Below are 25,065 nucleotides of genomic sequence, written 5' to 3'. Positions count from 1 at the left end.
GGTTTCTCTGAGCTCTACAATTCAATTGTAGTCCCAATATCAATGGGACTAAAAAGTTATGGTATAATATGATAGGAAACAATGAGTGTTGTTGGGTAATTATTATATAGATGAAAACTACTTAATGAATCTGAGAGTTACAACACTGATAACTACCAGAAAATAAAGAAACAAGAAGAGTAGCCAAATAATAAATCAATCCTACCTGGGAAGTTTCTTTGAGAAAAGTTGAAGTTTCACTGGTCTCTGAAATGTCAGATTCATCACTACTAGGAAAAAAGCAAAAGCATTTTGCTTAGATGGCAAGACTTTTTGTTGAGATTTTTCCCTGAGAAATGGCAGCAATAACCTGACAACAAAGTTCTATATATGTACAAAATGGATATTTACAAAGTGACATGATTTTTAGCAAGGCTTTAATTCCAATAATGTTTTCCTTGTTTACCGATGCCTAAGTTTTTTTTTTTAAATAAAGTAACGAAACCATTCATTTCATGTGTCCTTGGTAAAAATAATACAATGAAAATAAAATCATTCACACTAAAGTAGATAGCAGAGCTATCTAGGAGAGTGGGAAAAACCTGGAGGGACTGTCAGAAGATTGGGCTCCACAACTGATTTGGAAAATTATTAGCTATGTGGCCATAGTCAAGGTATCTAACAACTCAGGTTGTTAATTCCCTCATCTGTGGAAATGGAGTAATTCTTGACTAGCTTATTTCACAGAATTCATGGAAGCATGAAATGTGACAGTGTATTTGAAAACACCTTGGAAAATTAAAGCACTATACAAGCATAAGGTATTATTAACATTACTAATATCATCATCATCAGCATCATCATCATCATCATCATCATCATCATCTCCTTGGAGGAGGGAGTAAATACCATGACTGTATTGGGTGCCTGTAGGAAGACTAGGAATCAGTATATTTTGGTTTAGAGAATTCCAGAATTAGAAAGGACCTCAGAGACCATCTCATCCAAACTGTATATGAACAAAATTATCTGTTAAAACCGATTTACAGAGACAAAAGTGTAATAGTCCTTACTTTCTTATGTGGAGGGGATGCTGTGAACACATAGAATTAGATACAGAATACATATGAAATGACTAGTTTGGGGAGGTTGTGCACTAGTAGGGGGGGACAGCCAAGAAGAGTTTTATAAAGAAGTTGGCACCTGATCTGAACCCTGAAGGAAACCAGGGATTTTGAGGGGTGGAAGTGAGGGGTGAATACATTACAGGTATAGAGGCCAGCTAGCATAAAGGCATGGAGATAGACGATGGGGTATTGAGTGTGGAACAATCCACATCAAAGTGAATCTAAATCTGGATCACATGATGCAAGAAAAGGAATCAAAACTAGAAAGTTAGAATGGGGTGGGTTGTGAAGAGCTTTCAATTTCAAACAGAGAACTTATATTGAATTCTTGAAGCAACTGGAGCCATTGGAGTTTAGTAAGTAGGGAGAGGACATAATCAAACCTGTGAGTTAGGAAAATCATTTTGGTAGCCGTGAGGAGGGTGGCTTGGTGTGGGGAGATACTTGAGGCAGGGAGACCAAATGGGATTCTACTGCAGTAATCCAGGAGATAAGTGATGAGTGCCTTAATTAGGGTGGTGATTTTGCAGGTGGAAATGAGGAGATGCATGTGATAGGTGTTGTGAAGATAGAAATGACAAGCTGTGGCAACTGATTGGATATGTGCAGTAAGTGAAAAGGAGAAATGAGGATGAAAGGGAGGTTGCTACCCTGGGTGAATGGAATGATGGTGGTGACCTTGACAGTAATAGCAAAGTTTGGAAGATGGGTGTGTTTAGGGAAGGAAAAGTAGGTGGGAGCAGTATTCTAAAAACCCAGAAAAGAGACAATTATTCAGAAGGAGGATATGGTTAGTGACCTCAAATGGAACACAGAACTCAAAGAGAATGAGGGTTAAGGAGAGGCCATTAGATTTGGTGATTAGGAAATCTTTGGTAATATCAGAAAGGGCATTTCAGTTGTTATAAAGCTGTTAGCAGGATTTCTAAAGGGTTAAGAAAAAAGAAAGGAAATTGGGGAAATGAATGTTAATGGCTTTTTCCAGAAGTATGTCTGAGAAAGAGAAGGAAACTATAGGATGCTAGCAGGGATGTAGGATATAGTTTTGTGAGTGTGTGTGTGTGTGTGTGTGTGTGTGTGTGTGTGTGTGTTTGAGAATGGGGAAGACTTGGTGATGTCTCTAAGGTAGCAGAGAAGTAACCAGTAAACAGAGAGAAAAGGATATAATACTGGGACCAAGGGTGCAAGAAGAGGATTAGGCCTTGGTGAGGAAAATAGTCACCTTTTTATCAGATGGGTTGGGAGATGGAGAGGAGGGGAGAAAAGGGAGTCTTTGGCAGAAAATTTCAGCTGGGGGCAGGGTGAAGTATGAAGGAAGGGCTTGAGCTGAGAGAGTATAAGAAGTCAGTTCTGTTGGAAACTTTAGGAAAGAAAAGAAAGTTTGGAACAGCGAATGTGGAGAGTTACATCAAGTAGGTAGGATGAAAAAGATGGCCTTGCTGCATCAATGGCTCATTTGAGATTAGGTAATATAAATTTGTATTAGTTCCAGTCACCACAGTTGTAAGACTTTCTTTAGTCTTGCTCAGCAGTACCAGTAGAAGTGGCAGAGGTGAATTGATACCTGTAAAGTATTTATCTAGCCTCTACCTGAAGATCACTTATTAGGGAAAGACATTAATTCCCAAGGCATTTCATTCTGCTTCTTGATAGTTCTAATTGTTAAGAAGTTTTTTTTTTCCTTTTTGGTGAGACAGTCAGGGTTAAGTGACTTGCCCTGGGTCACACAGCTGGTAAGTGTCAAGTGTCTGAGGCCGGATTTGAACTCAGGTCCTCCTGACTCCAGGGCCGGTGCTCTATCCACCGTGCCACCTAGCTGCCCCTGAAGTTTTTCCTATATCAAGACGAAATTGCCTCTTTGTAACATTTCTCTTAATTCTGCACTCTGGGTACAAACAAAACAAGTCTAACTCCTCTTCCATGAGAGAGCCATCCAAATATTTGAAGAAGGCTATCATGTCCTACCCAAAGTCTTCCCTTCCCTTACCAGTTTCTTCAACTACTCACAACAACTCATGTGGCATGGTTCCTAGGCCTTTCACCATCTTTATCACAATCTTCAATTTATCAATTCCTTCTTAAATTGTATAACCTTAACCAAACACAATAGTCTAGATGTGACTAATACATAATACAGTATGACCATCATCTACCATAGTCCTGGACAATTTCCTTGGATGAGACCTGAAATTTTACTGGCATTAGGAACTCCTCATGGGGAAACTCCTCCTACCAATGCAAATCAACAGCTCTGTAACTCATAGTTTTAAAGAGTTTGCTGGGGGCAATGAGAGGTTAAGTGACTTGATTAGAGTCACACAGCCACTATACGTCAGAGGCAAGCCTTAAACCCAGTTTTGAGGCTGGCTCTCTATTCATTATGCCAAACTGCTGCTTCTGGGGCAGGCTAAATACAACCACAAAAAGTCTTAATTAGGCTAGATCAAAATAGTATGGATAACTAAATATTTAACTATTAAAAATTATCTTCCTTGAAATTATGGTCAAGGAGTTTTGAGTTTGGTATTCAATTCATGGTAATTATTTTATGGTAAATTGTAATCTTTTCAGATGAAGTATTGCCTACCCTTTATTACACTTGTGAAGTTGGTTTTCTTGAACCTAAATATTAGACTTTATATTGATCTTTATTAAATATTGTATTATTAAATACGGTACAACATTCTAGCACATCAAGACTTCATCTGAATTGTGGCAAAGTTCTACCAATTACTTTACCATCTGTGTGGTTTTGAGGAAATCACATCATCTGATTCTAGGCCTCAATCTCTTCATTTATAAAATGATGACATGGGATTGGAAATCCTCACTAAGGTCCCTCCAGATATAACGCATTTAATATTTCATGAAGAAGGTGGTACCTGAACTGAGTCTTTCTGGATTGGAAATTTATCTGGAAGTACATGCCAAGTGTAAAGTGATTATTTTTATGAATCGGTACTTGTAATACCATATAGGAGAGATCAGTATGGACAAATGTAAAGGTCTTGATTAGGTTTGGTCAAAAAAAAGAAAAGTATGTATCACTGAAGATTTATGTATTTAATTCATTTTCCCTGAAATTATTATCCAAGAAAGTTCTGAGTTTGTTAGTATATGAATAATTATTATATATTACATTATTATTTTGTAAAGTAAGTTACATCTGTGTTATAGGAAGTTTGTGACTTCACTTCCCAAACCAGGATGAAGTGGGGACTCAGGGATAGTGTAAGGTAGAGAATACACTTACTTGACATCTTTTTTTGTATAAGTACATGTTCCATTGGTAATGTGCACTGGCCACGTGCATTTCTTACATGTGACCCTCAATTTTGTCCCTCATATGAGTCCTTACTTCTCAGTGATATGTGTATTTATTTGTGGGAGAATACACCTGTAAGTTTATGGAGGAAATTTTTTGCTGCTCTATTTACTATGACATTTTGTTAAATGTTTTTGTTTTAACCTAATTGTGTTCCCTGACTATTAAAATTAAAAACATTGGTGGGGCCTTGTGAGTTACAGTTTTATGGGAATGAGACCTATAGCAATGGAATTGTCTTCATTAGGAGTGGAGTGATCCACTGAGGACAAATGGTTCTAGGGCGTATGACCCCTGGTAGTATAGAGAAGTAGCAGCTATGGACACATAGTCACAGATGGGGATTCCATCTGCTTACTATCAATAAGCCCTGTTTTGTCTGTATTCCTTAAAAATCTCAGAATCCACAATTATCTCTATAAGCTCAACTTACCTACAATCTAGATCCAATGCAGTATCTATGAATGAAGCATCTGAATCATAATGCATTTTATCTGAGTTTGTTATGCCTGACTGCTGCATCTCCAATTCTTCTAATTCTTTCATGCATTGATAATACTAGAAAAAATTATAATCTTGGTTAATAGTAGAAGTCACTATTTCACCAGGACTCTCACTATAGCTCTCTCTTTGGTTGTACAAAGTGCTAAGTTTTTATGGATACTCTTTTTTTAACATCATAATAATCATAATAATCCCTAAGAATATTACCCCTGCCTGGTCCTAATTAAGCCACCTCTTACAATATAGAAAAAATAATTAAACAAAAACACCAATATAGTAAATTGTATCTGAAGATGTATACCACATTTTAAGTAGTATCCTGCCAATCTGCCCTGAGGAGAGAGATGTTCCATTATCTGTTTTCCAGGACTATTATTAATTTAATTATTCAGAATTTCACTAACATTTAGCTGCCTTTTCATTTATATTGTTGTAATCACTATGTGTACATTGTTATTTTGGTTCTGTTTATTTTGCTCTAAATCAGTTCATACAAATCTCTCCAAGTTTCTCTGAATTCCTCCTACTAGCCTTAGTGCATTTCTTAGTGCATAATAATATTCCATTGCATTTATATACACTATAGCTTTTCTGTAATTCTTCAACTGGTAGATATTCACTTTGCTTCCAGTTCTTTGTTCCTATAAAGAGTGCTGCTTTGAAAATGTGTATATGTATATGTATATATACATATGTGTGCGTGTGTATACGCACCTTTTTTTTTGTTTGTTTTTTTAGTCTTTGGCCTCCTTAGGGTATATGCCCAATAACAAGATCACTGAGCCAGAGGTTATAAACAATCTAGTAACTTTTCTTGCACAATTCCAAACTGATAACCAGAACAGTTAGAGCAATTTACAGCTCTACCAAAACTGCATAATTATCTTCCTACATTCCGTCCAACACTGACTTTCTGTTTTTAAAAAGAATTATATTTGCTAAACTGTAATATATGAGGTAGTATTTCAGAGTTGTATTAATGTGCATTTCTCTTACCATTAGTGACTTGGAACATATTTTTGTATGATCCTTTACATGTACAATACTTTTTGAAAATTGTTAATAATCTTTTATTACTTTGGAAAATGGTTATTGATTACATATTTATGTCAAATATCCATATGTCTTCTTTATCAGACTTTTTATCAGTGATGACTGATGAAAACATTCCCACTTGACAGTTTTTCTTATTCTTTCTTCATTGATGTTCTTCATGCAAGGGCTTTTAAATTTTATATAATAAAAATTGTTTATTTTGTCATTTATGGTGACCTCTATTCTTTGTTTAAGAACTCTGTGCCTAGCCATAATGGCAAAAGGTAATTCCTTCCTTTTTCCTCTAACTTTTTATGTGAACTTCTTCATCCAGGTGGTGTACACGCTTGTACCTCATTGTTGTATATTGTATATACTGATGGCTTAAAACACCAGGGTTCTATTAATAAAAATAATGGAATTGATTAGATTGATATATAGAGATACAAGAAAACTCCCACTAAGTCCTTTTAGATTACTAAATGAAATACACTGCCATAAACAGGGTCATGCTTTATAATAAATAAGCTTTGTTATGATTCATGTTTTCATGGACTTTTCTTACCTTTGTTTGGTCTGGATCACAATAGTCTAAAAGAGAATCACAAAAATGATATCCCATAGACTCCAAGTCTTTTGTGTTGAAATGGGTACCTCGTCTATTACCTAAAAAAATCAAAGAGCTTATACACTCATGAGAATTAAATTTCATAAGCCTATCTAGTAGCTGAAAAAATAGGATAAATAAATTGTATTACCTCCCAGGAACCTTTTCCTTTGGTTTCTTTCCCTGATACAAGGAATAGGTAGGTAGATTTCCAGAGTAGTTGTATAATATCCTATTATTTCTCTTCAATTGACTACATACAATGTTGGAAGGCAGCTGGGAATATATAATCGCTGAACAGGGGTATGTACACATATAGGTGATGCATATTGATAGTGTCTAGGGAAAACCGGTTAATAGATGGGAACAACACAGGCTCGAGGCTCCCCACCCTGATCCAGACTTTAAAGAAAATAAGAAAACGCTAGGGAAAGCATTTTTCTGGTCTAAGACAAGGGTTCTTCTGCTTTTCACAACACACAGTATCCCTAATTGTTGTACACAACCCTAATAGATATTTTTGAGCAAAGACTAAGGAGAACATGCTTCTATGAGAAAAACTGTTCATTATTAACAAACCTAATTTTATATCATTTTATATTTGCAAAGTACTTTATAAGGATATTAAGATAATATATATGTGGATTGTGTATATTTTACTTTGAAAATGTATCTTCTTTTCTTTTGAGCCTCCTAGCTGGGTTGAGACTTGGGTCTTATTCCCTGAAGTTTGAATATTAGATCAAGGGATGGGGTTATGATTTTGATGAGCGGAGCAATAAGTCTTAGGCCTTGACCCAGGAAAAAGAGAAAATTAAGTGAGAGGGCATCAGCTAGCTGGAAGGACCCTTTGTTCTAAAGAGTTCGGTGTCTGAGCTTAAAATCTTGTAATAGGTATGAGAGGTTTGGTCAAGAGACAGGGGTGGGGAACCTGCGGCCTTGAGGCCACATGTAGCCCTCTAGGTCCTCAAGAGGGAGTCTGTTCTGTGAAGTTTGGATTCAGTCAAAGGGCTGCACTTGAGGACCTAGACCACATGTGGCCTCGAGACCACATGTGGCCTCGAGGCCACAGGTTCCTTAGCCTTGGTCAAGACTTTGAAGAAAATAAGAAAACCCTAGGGAAAGCGTTTTTCTGGTCCAAGACAAGGGTTCTTCTGCTTTTCACAAAAAATAAATAGTAGAAGGAAAATGTTTTTGGACTTTAAGCTAAAAGAACGAGGCTACATCTGTTCTTTCCTTAAGCGGGAGATAACTAAGGATATATCAACTAAGCTGCCTGGAGGCAGAGAGATCAACATCACATCAAGAAAAGCAGCATCCGACAAAACAGTTTGGTGGAGACTAGAGCCCAGCCAAGAAGTATCAGGAAGATACTATGAACCAGCCGAAACAGTACAAAGACATTATTGACCCTGGGGAATCAGAGGTGTGAGATAGCGTGGTAACATGCACTGGCCACGTGCACTTCTTACATGTGACCCTCAATTTTGCTCCTTATATGAGTGCTTACTTCTCAGTGATGTGTGTATTTATTTGTGGGAGAATACACCTTTAAGTTTATGGAGGAAATTTTTTTGCTGCTCTATTTACTATGACATTTTGTTAAATGTTTTTGTTTTAACCTAATTGTGTTCTCTGACTATTAAAATTAAAAACATTGGTGGGGCCTGGTGAGTTACGGTTTTAGGGGAATGAGACCTATAGTAGTGGAATTGTCTTCATTAGGAGTGGAGTGATCCACTGAGGACAAATGGTTCTAGGGCGTGTGACCCCTGGTAGTATAGAGAAGTGGCAGCTACAGGTTCTGGAAAGTCACAGATGGGGATCAGCAGAGGTCTACATTTAAGGGAAACTGAATGAGGACTCTATTAAAGCAGAAAGGGCTCCCAGTACTAGATGTCAGGTAGCCATTTGCCACGCATACTTTCTATGTGTTTCTCTCATTATCTGTGTACTTATACTTTAAGTCTGAGGCCCTTCTTCCCTTGCACTCTCCACCAAGTCAAGACTGCAACCACTCCATAACTTAGCAGGTACTTCGGAATAGCTGCTGTGACTAAAGCATTCATCATCCTGTGGTTAAAGCGATTATGTGCTTCTCAAAATTTGAGAGGCTGGGGCTTGGCAACAGAGATGCAGATTCATAAGCGAAGCCTTTCCAATCTGGTAAAATCTTTTTTTAAGCGTAAACTCTGATGACATGGCTTTTGAGGTCCCAGGATCATCTCCACAACAAGAACATGCATCAGAGTAGAATCTGAGTGGCCACTATCACATTCTTGATCATGTGAAATTTATCTTAACATGGACCAAGCTATTTTATGATATGCTAAATAACAGAGATTTCTTTCTCTTTTTTTTTCTTGGCGAGGCAATTGGGGTTAAGGGACCTGCCCAGGGTCACACAGCTAGTGCGTGTTATGTGTCTGAGGCCGGATTTGAACTCAGGACTTTCTGACTCCAGGGTCGGTGTTCTATCCACTGCATCTACTAACTGCCCCTATAACAGAAATTTCTTAACTGATACCATAGAACATAGGACGGGAGAGGCAGTATGGCATTGTAGACAGAAATCTGGTCTTGAAGTCATGAAGACGTGGGCTTAAATCCTGCTTCTCCCACATACTGGCCATGTGATTATAGGTAAGTCACTGAACCCACTGTCCTAGGCATTGGTATATAGATAGTTCCTCAGGTGGAGCTCCATGCACTGATGACATGATAGGTCCAAAAACCAACCAAACAAACAAAACCTCAAAACAAACCCAACAACAAAAACAAAACAAAAAAACTAACAGAACATGGTTTTTCTAGGTTAGAGAAACAAATTCAAATGTTGCCATTTTAGTAAAAGCCAATAAGGTCTCTCTTTTCATGATGCTATTGTCTTATAAACAGCAAGCTCTATTCTGTTGTTTCCTTGAGCTCAAATGCCTATGTAAGATGAGCGATAAAAGTCACAGTGGATAGTTTAAATCCTGCCTTACATACTTACTGTGTGACCCTGGATAAGTCCCTAAACCCTTATTCTCAGTTTCCTCTTCTGTCAAATGAGAATAATATTACTATGTACCTCCCAGAGTTGTTATAAGGGTCAAATTAAATAAAATATGTAAAGTACTTTGCAAAACTAAAAAGGACTAAACAAATGCCGGCTACTGATAGTATTATTAGCTTATTATATTTAAAAGACTAAAAACTGAGAGAAGAATGTGGCAATGAGCAATCATAGAATGTAAATTATAGCAATTGTATTATAGTACATCATATTGATAAGACTGGCTAATTTTTGATACATTTTTAGAAGGAATTATTTCACTGATAGATTAACTTCCACTTTTGTTTTCATATTTTTACAATGTTTTAGTTTATGACCCTTAAGTGAGGAATACCATCTTACCAAGAGTAGAGCCACAGAAAGTAGCCTCCATGGTAAAGCTGTTTTGGATTCCCATCTTCCACATAACTACCCTTCCTGTCCCTTCTTTGCTCTTCTGAACATCAAACTTACAAGCTGAGAATGAAAACTGGAAAAAAGCACATAACATACTAATGATTCTTAGGGATAGTGGGTTAAAAATGCAAAAGAAGTTACATAAAGTGCTAATTCTCACTAGAGCTTCAGGAATAGTTTTAAAGAAAGTTTGTGATCTCGTGAATCTTTGCAATAGCCACATCATAAGTAAATCATATTTAAAACGGGTTTTAATGCTCGTGGTCAATATAGTAAGTGAGCCCAGAGGATAAGTGGCCAAATGCCCATGTGAGAACTGTGAGGTTCTACAATGTAGGTGCCATCCCATGTCCTTGTTTTTGGTTAACATTACATATATGTGTGCATATGTATATGGATGTATATGTGTGTATGCATATATGTATATGTGTATGTGGATATGTATATATATATTCATATTTAGACATATCACATGACAGCCAGTATTCTGTAGTGGACAAACAGCCAGCCTTGAAGCCACAGAGATCTTGGTTCATGTCCTGCCTGACATATACTATCTGTATGACCCAGGGCAAGTCATCTAACCTCTCAATGTTCCAGGAAACTCTCCAAAACTCTCCTAACCTGAGGTCTATTAACTTTTTAAAAAAACTGATGATCATATTCAATATAATTGGTTTCCTTTGTAATTCAATGTATTTTATTTTATGCATTTAAAAACATTTAAAGAAGAGGTCTATAAGTTTCACCAGACTGGGGTCCATGACACAAGGAAGTTTAGGAACTCCTACTCTAAGATTCTAAGTTTCAGAATAGCTGCTAATCTGGATTGGCTAAGGAAATTGTCTAACTAGGAGTTCAGAAGTCTGAACTATATACAATCACTCAGTTTTGCTATGACACCTGTTTCAAAAATGCAAATTTGCTCCAACTTAATATATTAGGAAACATTGCGAGCATAATTTGATTTTCAAGTTTGCTTTTGTCAGATTTCTTCCAAAGATATAGCAAGAGAACTGAGAAAACCACTACTTCACAATTACTCACATGGTATGATCGTTCTGATATTTACTTCTACAAGCAAACTTAAGTTCTTTGTCAAGGTAAAGTGCCATATTTATTGTGTAGCTTCTGGTGCAGTAGGAGCTATGGGCAGAGGAGAAGATCTGGTCCTCCATTCCCTTCTCACCCCCTTCCCCCTTTCTGCCAGAGATATAGGGATCTTAAAGCCAACTTGCTACCTGTGGCCTGCCCAACTTGCTCCCCGAGGATGAGACACTATTTATTGTGGTATTTATGAATTTTTTATTCATTTAACATGTATAAAACTATGTATAAAACTATGCTATCACTTTTGTTAGGTTCCTATCTTTAAAAAACATGTGTCATTTACAAAGTTTTTGAGCACTGTGCCCTTATCCCCATTTCCCTCCATAAGCCCTATAGTTTTTATTGTGCAATTTTGCGTAACTCAGTGCTTTTTGGCAATGTATGTGTCAAATTATAGCAGAACTGACTATGTAGATATTTATGTATCTGTATGTAAGATAAGTCATTCGCATATTCAGCAAAGTAGTTTTCTCAGAATCTCAGTGAAAGATTCACTGGGATTTCCATTTTTTTTTTTTTTTTTTGCATGTGAAGTTAAATACTGGTATTCTTTAGGAATGCTTAATTTTATTTTTACTTCTCAATAAGGTTCTGTTCTAAATTCTCTTATTTTCTCTATTTACACCTTTCTATTGGTGATCTCTTAAGATCCCATGGATTCAATTATCATCTTTATGTAGATGACTCCTAGAAAAATATATTCATTCAGTCCTAGCCTTTCTCCTTAACAACAGTCCCAAATTATCAAATGCCTAATGGACACCTCTAACTGGATGTCCCATGGTTAACTTCAACTCAACATGTTCCAGACAGAACTCTTGGCTCTTTTCCACCCTCCCCCTAATTCTCTCCTCTTTCTACTTTCTGTTTTTCTACTGAGGGCGCTAACACTGTTGTGGTTCCTAGAGTCTTGACAATAACCGCATGATAAATGTGCAATGTTTAAAACATAATTTAATGTTTATAATCAGTTTAGTGAGTCAGCACAGGGAGTAAGTAGGTGCTCATGTATGAGGTGTGAAGCAACCATAGCATCAGGCTTTACTTCTTCCTCCTATATCCTTCCCTCTTCCTACCTATATCCAATATGATACCAAGTCTTAGCCATTAAACCTCCACAGCATTTCTCATATCTGTCCCCTTCTTACACATTCATCCATCAGGCCCTCATCATTCCTCAGTGGGGCTACTGCAACTGCCTTCAAATTAGTCTCCCTACTTCCAGACTCTTCTCTTTCCAATCCATCCTCCACATAGCTGCCAAATTGGTAATCTTAGAAGGATAGCAGTAGGTGTATCACTACCCTGTTCAAAAAGCTTTAGGGACTCTCTATGGCTTTTAGGATAAAATACAAACTTTTCTGTTTTTTAAAGGGAATTTAAACTTTAAATCCCTTTACAATGTATCCAACCTATCTTCCTAGTGTGATTCCACATTGCTTCTCCTCATGTACTCTGTTCCAGCCAAACATGCCTTACCTGATATTCCATCTCCCATCTCCCATCCCTGTGCCTTTGTCCAGGCTGTCTGCCATGCTTAGAATACATTCTCTCCTCACCTTCACCTGTTAAAATCCCCAGCTTTCTTCAAGGTTCATCACCAGCATCACCTCCTACATGAAGCCTCTTCTGATTCTCATGGTTGTTACCTTCCTCCCCCCCTCCCCCCAATTACTTCATATGCATTTTATATTAACTATGTATGTGTTGTCTCCTCAGGGAGGCTGTAAATCCCATGAAGGCAGGGATTGTTTCGTTTTAATCTCTGTATCTTCAGAATAGGTGCTTAATAAATAGTTAAATGTTGAATGAATAAAAGGATTCAAAACTTCTTAAGTTTGGAGGAAATGATGATTGGTTGATTGGTTTATTCTCCCATTTTAATTTATTATTCTTAAAACCTTGGCTATATAATGGATCTTCCTAAATCTTCTCTATGAGTCTTGAATAAATATTGAGCTTTATAAAGTGTTTAATATATTTTAAAAATATTTTATTGAATATGGTTATCCATTCCATTGGCCAATATGGGTTACATTCAGAACAGTACAGAAAACCTGACATACTTACTTTGTTTGGACAATTCTTGCTCAGCATAAATGGAAATATTCGTTGCTCTAAGCACAACTCTTTATTTTCATCACTATCCTCACAGCCATACATGAAGATATTCCCTCTCCTACTGTGGCCATGAAGGTCACAATATAGGAGAATTTCCCGATCTTCCATTAATCTACAAAGAAGAAAAAGGAAAAGTGGTAGCCAAAGCACTGCCTCTTCAGCTTTCTTCTATGTGTTGAATCAGGGGCACTTGATTTTCAAAAAAAAGTCTACAAAAAAGGAACTCAAAGCTTTCTGGTTTTTCTGTCTGTAACAGCTCCCTATTTCAAGCCATCCTACGTATTGCTAATAAAATATTTTCATCATGCTACTTCCTGTGTCACAAAACCTTTAGAGTCACCTAAAGCATAAAATCCAAACTCTTTCATAGGGCATTCAAAGCCTTTTCCTCATTTTGGTTCTAATCAAATTTTCCAACTTCACCATTTTCCAACAGGACCTTTCTCTCATTACTCTTGTCCACTGCTTTCCACAAACTAATCTTGCTTATTCCAACCTCACAGCCTGTGCTCATGCTATGATCTTCATCTGGAATTACTTCTCCTCTCTTCTCTATCAATTTGAATATTATTCCTATCTTTCCAGATCCAGTTTTCTTATTTTCTTCATAAATCTTTCCTGATCACTTTAGTCCAGGGATTTCTCCCTCCTCTGATCTTATTAATTTCTATGCCACTCATTTGATATTTGGTCACATATTACCTTGTATCAGGAGTGAATATGGACACTGTCTTGATTTTTGAGGAACTCAGGACAAATAGAGAAATATAATCTACAAACTACAAACCAGTGAACCTGGCTTCAAACACCAGCAAAATTTTATAGTATATTATTAAAGGGACAGTTTGGGAGGATTTGTGGATCATGTGGCTCATAGATTTAGAAATAGAAAGAACCACAGAGATCATCTAGTCCAGGTCCTTTATTTAATAGCGGAGGAAACTAAGGGCCAGATAAGTTAAATACTTGCATAAAGTTAGCTGAATATAGTAATCAGCAATACTAGAATATGAACTCTGGCTCCAAACTCAGCCCACTTTCCTTTATAACAGTGGTGATCACTGTTATAGCATCATTAAGAAGGGGTCATGCCAGTGTTGAATGGCATAGACATAATATACTTGGATTATGGCAAAGTATTTGAAAACAAAGTTTCATTCTATCCTTGTGGGAAAGATCTGTGCTAGGTGGGTTCAGAACTGGTTGAATGAATGGCTCCAAAAGTAGTCAATAAATGATCAATGTCAACTATGATCAATGTCAACCCCAGCAATGTGCCTAAGGGTCTTTCCTTGGTCTCTATGGTTTTTAACATTTTTATCAGTGATTTGGACGAAGGCATAAATGATAAATTTATCAGACTTGCTGGGAAGAATAAAAGTATGGATCCAAAAATTATTTTGACAGTCTAGAATGCTGGGCCAACTCTAATAAAATGGAACTTGACAGAAATAAATACTCAGTTCTACATTAGGGTTTACAAAATGAATAACTATAAGATGGGGAAGAGTTCATGTGAAAAGATCTATAGATTTTAGTGGGCTGCATACTTAATATGAATCAATGGCATGGTCTAGCAGCCAAAAAAGCTAATGCAATCCCAGGCTAGATCAATAGACACAGTAACCAAAATGAGGGAGGTGATGGTCCCAGTGTAACTAAGTGTGTTTGGACTGCATCTATAGTATTGTTTTCAGTTCAGTTCCAGGGACATCGTTTTAGGAGACATTGACAAAGCTGGAGTTTGTCCAGAGTAGGATAACCAAGATGGAGAAGGGGACAAACTAGGAGTGTCATACTAGGATTAATAGCAGGAACTAGGCAGGCTTACTCTGAAGAAAAGAAGAGCTATCATGTGAAAGAGAGATTAATCTTCCTTTTCTTGGCCCCAGAAAAGTAGAATTAGGAGAAGCTGGTAGAAGTTGCACAGAGGTGGATTTTAAGTTCTACATAAAGGAAAAACTTCCCTATCAATTAGAGCTGTCTGAAAATGCAATAGATTGCCTTGAGATGGAAGGGCTTCCCCATCAGTGGAGCCTAGATAAACCCTATCAGGCATATGGTTAGATCATTTTTTTTGAAAGCAACTTTTAAGGTAAAGATCAAAGAATGAGGGAATCATAGATCTAGAACTACAATAGGTCTTAGAGATTATCCCAGCCCCCAACTGACGAGGATCACATCATTAAAAACTCCTTAACATTACATTTAAATCCCAAACTGGAAACTGTCTCCTGCTATGGTGTTTCCATGTAGGAGATGGAAATGGAGCCAATAAGTGTGAGTTAACAGGGACAGGGCTTAGACTTTGATAGTTAATAATAGTGCTAAACTACTAGTGATCTAAAAAGACCAAACTCTTATGACATGAGAAATAGCTTTTGATTAGTGTGAAGTATACTTATATGTTTTAAGACATTAATTTTATTAATACTGCCTGAATAAGCATCACACTAACTTTTAACTTGAATATTGATATAAATCTATAAGACAAAGCTTCTGAAATCTTACTATTTTCATTTCTTATGTTGTACTTAAAAGTCCCTTCCTCCACTCAATTCTACATTTGCTGGAGAGGTAATGTTTCTTCTGAAGTAAAGCAGCATTGCTTCAGTTCAGTATTTTATAACAATCTTAATCATTTGGAAGTAAGTTTTAAGTTTTCTTATAAAAATGCTTACCAAGTCTTCCCCCCCAACCCCAAATACTGTATTCTTGCATATTATCCTCCTTGCACATCAATTATTATCGATGCTTATTCCCAATTTGCATGCCTATAGAAATGTTTGAAAGATAAAATTTGCATGTGAAGACTATTGAAAAATTATCCTTGCTATTTCAATATTATTTCCTATCTTGACCTTCTCACACAGCAAACTAAGATACACCAAGAAACTTTAAATAGCTAGCATAAGATTAAAACATTTTTTCTCTGTCCTCTTCATTTATCATGTTCAAAACTGGGAATCACAGGTTTTTCTAGAAAAGTACCAGATGTATAAACTTTTTTGAAGGCAGGGACTACAATGGGATCACAGCACCCAATAATCACTCCTCCAAAATAAAGAAAAACCATGGCTATACTTTGTGTAATTCAAGTATGCCCTAGCCTCTTCTGAGAACTTTTGACTTTCACCTCTGAATTCATGAAATCCAACAGGTTCCCCAGAGATGTGGAGCCTAAATTCTTCTATCATTTCAAACTTAAACTTCTTCCTGTTAGTTCTCCAGAAACAGCAAATCATCTTTCTTTCAGTTCTATTCTTTTTGTTTGTTTGTTTGTTTGTTTTTGGCTAGGCAATGGGGTTAAATGACTTGCCCAGGATCACACAGCTAGTTAAGTGTTATGTGTCTGAGGCCAGATTTGAACTCAGGTCCTCCTGAATCAAGGGCCGGTACTCTATCCATTGCGCCACCTAGCTGCCCCCTTTCCATTCTATTCTTTGAATTTCCAGGACTATTAAACATGAAAAAGAGAGATCCTTTTCACACTTTATTGGCTGATGGCTCTAAAGAACCTTCCCATCATTCACTTCCCTGAAACAGGATTTTTGTAATTTGCAGTAAGGGTTCCACTTACAAATAGGCCAAGGCTGTGGGTGCATGGCTTCTGTCTATTTAGGAAGTATTTATTTAGGATTTCTTTTATTGATTTGGGGAATAACAGAAATGAAAATGGATACTGTTCTTACAGCATGAAATTATTTCTCATAAATAAGGGATTTAAGTTCCTTAGAGTAAATATTATGGCCAGGGAGATTTTAGGAAGTAATGTAGTCAATGACAAAGAGAATGGTACTGATTAAAAAAAACAAAAACAAAAACAAAAACAAACTTGACTAGCACGAATAGCAATCATGAATGAACCTTCTCAAGAAATCTAACAATCGATCAAGTGGAATTAAAGGGACAAATACTCGTATGGAAGGCTACTAGAATTGCTAAGTAAACTGAGGCTTATTTTACCTACGGATCATATTCCTGGTGTACCAAACAGAAGGATAAGAGTCCTTTTGGCCAGATGTGTAGCAACGGTTCAAATCCTGTCCAGCTAAGGAACATCGATAATTTCCCACAATCACACCGTCTGGATTCAGCATAGGTATCACTTTGAAGATAAATGTGTCCCGGAGCAGCTGAGCATCACTTGAATCTCCTAGGATGTAATCCAGGAAGCCTTTCATGATCCAAGAACTATTGGTTTCTCCTGGATGTACCCTGGCGGTCAAAATCACCACCTTACGCTTTCTTGATTCAGTATTCTTCAAAGGAGTAGTAGTTGTTAAAACATATACCATGTTCCTAGCAAGTGTGTGGCAGAGCACACGGATTTTACAATACTGTGACCTGATTGGGTCATTAGTGATACCTAAAAGGTAGTCTTGCAGGCTGGCATATGTATATGGGTAGCAGTGAGCAAAGTAACATGTATCTTTGTCATATGGAAATTGGAAAGTCCACGTAAGAGAAAAGAACTGACGCCCCTCTTGCCCTATGTTGTTCCTAAAATGCTTGATTTGGTCTCCTGTTCTCTGCCAGCCAATATTGTTTGTCTTGGCCTCTTTTTCAGAGCAGAAGAGAGGGCGCGTGCCTTGATTGTACAGACTATCTGGCTTAGTGAAGTTGACAATGGTGAAATGATAGGGTATCCCTGCTTGAGTGTTGGTCACTTGAAAGTAATACCACTGGGTGTGTCTACTTGTGAAGAGGTCAGGGCGCAGAGTCAACTGATATTCATAATCAGCGCTAATATAAGGAAGGGAAAAAAAAACAAGTTATAAGCAGCATTTGGCATGAGCAAATAAGCAAGAGAGCTTAACTTCTACCTATAAACCTCTAGACTTTTGTAGTGTGGGCTCAGTTGTATAAACTATAACTTGGCCAGTGCGCTCTAATATGTACCTAACAAAAGATGAGAGCTACAAAAGTCCTATGGGCAAATTTGTAGGAACCATTTATTCTGTATAGCAGTGGTATCAAACTTAAATAGAAACAGATCATCCTTGCAAGCATATATTGAGAAAACCACAAATTAACATTATCTGTATTGTATTATATTTTTACTTATTGTGTTAAACATTTTCTAATTACATTTTTTAATTTTGTTTTGTTTTTCAGTGAGGCCATTGGGGTTAAGTGACTTGCCCAGAGCCACACATGCAGTGAGTTTTTATGTGTCTGACGCTGGATTTGAACTCAGGTCCTACTGACTCCAGAGCTGGTGCTCTATCCACTGCGTCTAATTACATTTTAATTTTGTTTGGTACACACTCAGGCTGGTGACTGCTGAGAGCTTTTCTGCTGCACAGTTTTTAACGTTATCTTTGCATTTCCTTGTATCTGAATAGTGCTTAGATGGAACACAGGTGAAAGCTGGGGATTTGACCAAATATCTAATGTTTCATCTTAACCAAGTTTCCCAGGCAAGTTAAATGATTAAACTAAAAAAAGTTTTGGGACTAAAGGAAGTATCACTCTGATTGTGCCTATCCCATGAATTGTTTTCTTTAGATTTCTGTCTAGCTTTCATTAGTTTATATTTGTGGAACCTTAAAAAAAAAGCTCTTAGAAATTTAAAAAAACAACAATTCATGATTTCATGCCTTATATCTAGTAATATTCCTCCTTGAGGAAAGGGATCACTTTTTAAAATTCATGTAATTTTGTAGCTTCTAACTAGACAGTAAATATTTTGAGAAAAGATACACTGGCCTGGCACCTAGTAGGTGCCCAGATGAAGATAATTAAAACTGTTTTTTAAAAATCTAGTTCATATCTTTGGTTTATTATCAAAAGAAATTTCTGATATTAATTGATAAGCAAAATTATTAAAAAGCTTAGACCCACGGGGTGTGTGTGTGTGTGTGTGTGTGTGTGAATAGGGGTTAACTGGAACACTAGCACATATATTTACAGGAAGATACTGCATTATAAGGGCAAAACAGCCATTTTAAGGAAACTTTTTCTTTTAGTAATTCACAGGCAATATTATTTAGTTATATTAGTTTCTTCTTCACAGAGTACCTTGGTATTCTGAGAGTAAAATTATTTGGTATATGGAATTTTTCAAACTTTTTCCTCAATGATTAATAAACTTACTCCTGGTCATACCCTCTCTATCCCAGCAATTCTGAACAACACTGAATTTGGCATCATTCAAACATTCCCCATCTCTATTCCCTGTTTCCTTATTCTTTCCCCTCAACCTATTTCCCACCCTAGTGTTCTAAAGTTACCTGCCCCTTCCATTGTGTTCCTTGAAATGCCTGGTCCATAAGCAACAAGCTTAAATCTTTCCCTTTCCCATTCCTATTCTACTGGTTCTCCCTGAGATCTGGTTCCCTTTTCATGACAAAGCCTCCCTCCCTACTCTTTCCAGCAAGGTTTGGACTTTCACTTATTCCCCCAAACTCACTGGCCGACCTGAGGGAGTTGAAACACTCCCTGCTTCCCACTTCCACTTCCCTCTATCACCATCCCTCCGTAACTTCTCCACCTTTGAGGTTGACTCACTCCATCTCTACCACCCAACCCAAATCTGGTAGCTGTTGTCTACTAATTTCCAGATCACTCTCCTTCTTTCCTCATTGAGTTCAGTGCCTGATTCAGTCTTTTTTTTCTTCCCTCAACTCCTGCCCTCACACTAGAGGACTTCAAAATACATACTGATACTCCTTCAAGCATCCTAACTTCATATGACCTACTTCTTCACCCCAGCTCAGCCATATACAACGATACTCATACCTTTTATCTTTCCATCACCCATAAATGCTCCACTTTCACATTCTAGGACTCTGAAATTCCCTTATCTGATGACAATCTGTTGTTTTTCTGCCTGTCTCTACTTTGCATCATGAACCCTGCTCTTCACCTACACCATGACCTCCAACCCCTTGACACCTCAGTTCTCTACCAGGTCACCACCCTTGCACTGGCCACACTTTTATTCTTTCCCCACCTTGACTCCTTGGTGAACCAGTTCAAATCTATACAGTCCTCTGCCCCCTAACACTGAGATCTTGCCCTGCCAATCCTTAGCCTGGGATCACTCCCACCTTTCACTGCCTTCACTCCTACGGATGTGCTACTGAAGAAAGTTAAACTGTGCTAATGAGGTCTCTTACAAATTTACATTACATAATAAGCTGAACTGGGTCCTCACCAAGGCAATCCTTTTACATCTCCCTAATTAAATCACAACCCCACACACCACGATAGCTCTTCCAAACTTTTGATTCCTCTTTAAACTTTCATGCCTCTCCTTACCTTGACCCGCTCAGGTGAGAATAATCTCATATTTTGTTGAAAAAAATTTAGATCATTTGCCCAAAGCTGCTCCTCCCCTTTTCTTCATCTCACATCTTCAGATGCCTTCTGCTATTATCTCCTCCTTTACCCCTTTCTCATATGAAGATGTGACCCTTCTCTTTGCCAAGGCAAATCCCTTTATGTGAAAAAGTGATCCCATTCAATCTGATCTCCAGAGAACTGTCCCTCTCTCATCCCTAATCTCTCATTAACCTTCATTCTCTTTTTTGTCTAATGGTGCTTCCCAACTGCCTACAGACATGCCATCTTCCCCATCATCAAAGAACCCTCACTGGTTATTATCCTATATCTCGCCTCCCTTTCATGGCTAAACTCCTTGAAAAAGCTGTTTATAATAGGTGTCTCCACTTTCCTTCTGCTCTCTTCTTAAGTCTATAATTTGGCTTCCAATCTCATCATCCAACCAAAACTACTGTCTCCAAAGTTACTAATGATGTAACTCTCAAATCTAATGGCTTTTTTTTTCAATCTTCCTCCTTCCTGATCTCTCTGCAGCCTTTAATGCTGTCAATCATCCTCTTTCTCCTGGATACCCTCTTGTCTCTAGGTTTTTATGACACTACTCTCTCCTGGTTCTCCTACTACTTATCTGATCACTCCTCAATCTACTCTGCTGGATCTTCATCCAGATCATACCTACTAACCATGGATGTCCCAGGGGGCTCTATCTTAGACCCTCTTTTCTTCTTTATCTATACTATTTCACTTAGTGATTTTATTAGCTCTCATGGGTTCATTATCTCTATGCTGATGCCTCACCTCTGCTGACTTTCAGTCGTGTCTCCAACTGTCTATTGGATATCTCAAAATGAAAGTCCTGTAGGTATCTTAAACTCAACATGTCTAAAACTGAACTTATCCTCTTTCTCTCCAAACCCTTCTTCTTTCCTAACTTCCTTATTACTCTTAAGAATACCACCATCCAACCAGTCACCTTGAAACTTAGGTGTCATCTTCAATGCCTGATTGTTTCTCACCACCCTACCCCCCCCCCCACCTCCCACATCCAATTTCTTGCCAAGGCTTGCCAATTTTACCTTTATTACACCTCTCCTACATGCTTCCTTCTGTCCTTTGACACTACCACTACCCTGGTGTAGACCTTGGATCTCCTCTTATATGCATTATTTTCAGAGGTTACTAGTTGGTCTCTGTGCTACAAGTCTCTCTCCACTCCAGTCCACCCTCTCTTCAGCTGTCAAAGTGATCTTCCCAAAGAGCAGGTCTGACCATGTCACCATCACTACCACCTTCTCAATAAATGCCAGGAACTCCCTATCACGTCCAGGATCAAATGTTAAAAAAATCCTGTTTGGTATTCAAAGCACTTCATAACCTCCTCCTCAAGCTTTCCAGTTTTCTTATACTTTATACATGTATTCTAGGATCCAGTGATGCTGGCCTCCTTGCTGCTCCTGAAACAGGACATCCCACCTCTAGTTCTGGGTACTTCCCTGGCTGAATCTCATGCGTAGAATGTTCGCCCTTCTCATCACCACCTCCTGGCTTCCCTAGCTTCTTTCGAGATCCAGCTAAAATCCCACTTTCTATGGGAAGCCATTCCTAGTCCCTCCTAATTATGCCTTGTCTCTGTTGATCACTTCCAATTTATCCTGAATATAGGTTGTTTGTACGTAGTTGTTTGTATATTGTCTCCCATTAGATTGTGAGCTCCCTGAAAGCAGAGACTTTTACCTTTCTCTATATCTTCAGGGCATAATCCAGTGCCTGGCACAAAGCAGGTGCTTAATAAATGTTTATTGACCAACTGAATCAAAATGCTCTTTGGGAAATTTGATTTTAACATGTGCAGACCATTGCATTAGTCACTGAAGACCCTACTGTTCAAAGAAGTACCCAAAGCTAGCTGATGTCCTAGCTCCTCAAATCAAAGGAATTTTAAAACCTACACTTTGACCACCTTTTGCAGATTACCACTCTCAAACCTGGCTTCAAATATCAAAGTGTTGTCATAGTCCTCCACAGGTAGAATTTCTAAATGCTTCTGAAGAGATCTGACACCTCCTATTCGAGAATACATGAAACAGCAGTCTTTGTAAGCTGGTAAGGGAAGCAAAACAAATGGATGTCAGGGTCTGTCTGTTATGGCACAAATTACTATGAATATAGTTTGAGACTTGGGGTAAAAATTGTATACTCCCATTTTAAATCTATGTAATTTACATTGTTATAGTAGGATCAAGAATGCCCAAGAGTAAACCACTGTAAGGATTCCACATTTCATCTTCTGAAAACAAAATTTTTGCAGAATTTTCTATCATAGAATAGACAATGATTGTTGTCCCATTTCCATTAAATAGCTGTTTATTCTCTTTTATGTTTAAGCAAATGTACTCTCAGGCTAGAAGCTAACTAACACTTAAAGTTAGAAACTAAAAGGTGCCTTTAAAATGGATCTCCTAAGATGATTACATCCATTCTTCATCCTTAAGACAATCCTGCCTAGAATCTTCTAATTGGAAAGCATACGAGAGGTCAGCTAGCCCAACCTCCACCTGATGCTTGAATGATTTCTATAAGGTTCCCAAGTGCTTAATAAATCTAGTGCCTAGCACCTACAGTAAAGGAAACTCATGATGTAGTTCATTCCATATTTGAACCACCCTGATTGTTAAGTTCTTCCTTAGATAGAGCCAAAAATCTGTTTGCCTATAACTTTTACCTACTGGTACTAGTTTTTACCTTTTGGAACCACAATGAGTAAAACATATATCTAACATGACAAATATTGGAAGTCCTTCAAATATATGAAGACAAAATTACATCCCTCTCCCTTGACCAATTTTTATTTTTTACAAGCTAAATATCTTCAATTCTTTCGACTATTCCTCAAATGACTTATTTTTGAGTCTAATCATTGTTATTCTCCTTTGGATATACTCTTACTCATCAATGTCTATTTCTTTCTAAAAATACTCCAGATGTGGTTGGCCCACTTCAGAGAAAAGTAGCATCTCCCTAATTGCAGAAATTATACTTTCTCTAATGAAACTCAAGTTCAAATTAGCAATTTTGTCAGCTGTTATCACACTGTTGACTTATTCTAAACTTGCACTCAATTAGACCCTTCTAAGTTTTTATTCATGAGGATATGTCCTAGTCAAATCCTGTACCTATGCAGTTTAGTTTTAGAGCTTAAGTGCAGGAAATTTGAGATCTTGATTCCACATTCTAAAATATTATTTATCCTTCCCAGCTTCATGTTATACTCAAATTGATAAGTATATCACCAATGTCTTTACAAAAATTAAGCAGAACAGGACAAGAACAGAATCCCATAGACATGCTAGCAGAGGTTTCTCTCTGGTAGCAGTTCTTAAAATGTGGTCCAAGTGGTGTTTGGGGGAGTCCCTAAGGCATCCATGAAGTCAAAAACTATTTTCAAAATAATATGAAGATGCTATTTGCCTAAAATGCTCTTCCTTTTTCCAACTAGATATCTGTGTGAGGCTGGATTATCTTCATATATTTAAATCAAAACAACATTTTACATGGATTGAACGCAGAAGCAGGTATGACAATACAGCTCTCTTCTATTAAGCCAAATAGTAAAGAGATTTGCAAAAATATGTAAAACAGTGCCACTTGCTTTATTTGGCCTCACTACTCAGGTCAAAGCAAAGACGTGTGTTCCAAAATTTCCAAGAAATTGATAATCAGGAAGCTGATATAAACAAAAGCTTTATTATCATGCAACACAAGCAAATAAAAGCATATAAACACACAGTATACAGTAATATAAAAAGAGAGACATTTGTCCCCATGGATGCAAGAAACTCACCCAGAATGAGGGGGAAGGAGAAAACAGGCTCAAAGTTGGAGTTTGGGTGGCAAAACCATGTACCCTAAGAATAAGCTTAGTTGAGAACAGGTAATTGGTGCCAAATGTAGGAGAGGGCTTTCCTGATTAATCAGATCCAGATATGGTGGAGAAGTCCTCAGGGTCACTTATCAATATCAGGCTTAGGTGAGGTTCAAGTGAGGGGAATTTCTTTATCTGGACCACAAACAGCTAACTATCTAAGGCAACAGAAGAATGACTCAGGACCCCTGAAGCAGGCCAAGAGGTTCATCCAATCAAAAGCTGAAAGCATTATCTGTCTGACACAGAGTTAACATAGATAAGAACAGTGGAAAAGTACAAACACGGCTGACTTAGCCTTTATGCTTTTATGGGCGTTAGGAACACTTAGCCTAAGTGACTCCATATTGGAGTCTCATCATTATAATTACAATCTCAAACTGTAACATCAAACAATATAAAGCTTACAATTATAACACCACTCCTTTAACTAATTAGAAAATAGAGCCATTTTTATTAAAATGTTATTTATATTTACATGTAATAGGTTGCTATTTTTAAATGAATTAATTTTTTTTCAAAATTTATGTTTAAATTTCTAACATGGTTTAAATATTGATAGATATAAACTACATAAACAAAAGCTCTTTG

The 25,065-nt window shown here is 37.4% G+C and overlaps 1 protein-coding gene across 1 annotated transcript; it reads right to left on the bottom strand.

Annotated features, from left to right (window-relative positions):
* Positions 1–205: 205 nt before the first annotated feature.
* LOC114032491 (cytosolic carboxypeptidase 3-like) lies at positions 206–22,652 on the bottom strand (the record flags this gene model as incomplete). The annotated part of the gene is made up of 7 exons (XM_027847800.1): positions 206–266; positions 4,865–4,989; positions 6,536–6,636; positions 9,978–10,104; positions 13,212–13,374; positions 17,229–18,008; positions 22,502–22,652. Coding segments are annotated over 7 exons (1,508 nt in total), but the record flags the coding sequence as incomplete, so codon positions are not given.
* Positions 22,653–25,065: the final 2,413 nt, after the last annotated feature.

The sequence above is a fragment of the Vombatus ursinus genome, unplaced genomic scaffold, assembly GCF_900497805.2.
Source record: "Vombatus ursinus unplaced genomic scaffold, bare-nosed wombat genome assembly UNPS02005453.1, whole genome shotgun sequence".
Taxonomy (NCBI): domain Eukaryota; kingdom Metazoa; phylum Chordata; class Mammalia; order Diprotodontia; family Vombatidae; genus Vombatus; species Vombatus ursinus.
The sequence above is the reverse complement of the archived record's forward strand: the minus strand, read 5'-3'. Positions and strand labels throughout refer to the sequence as shown.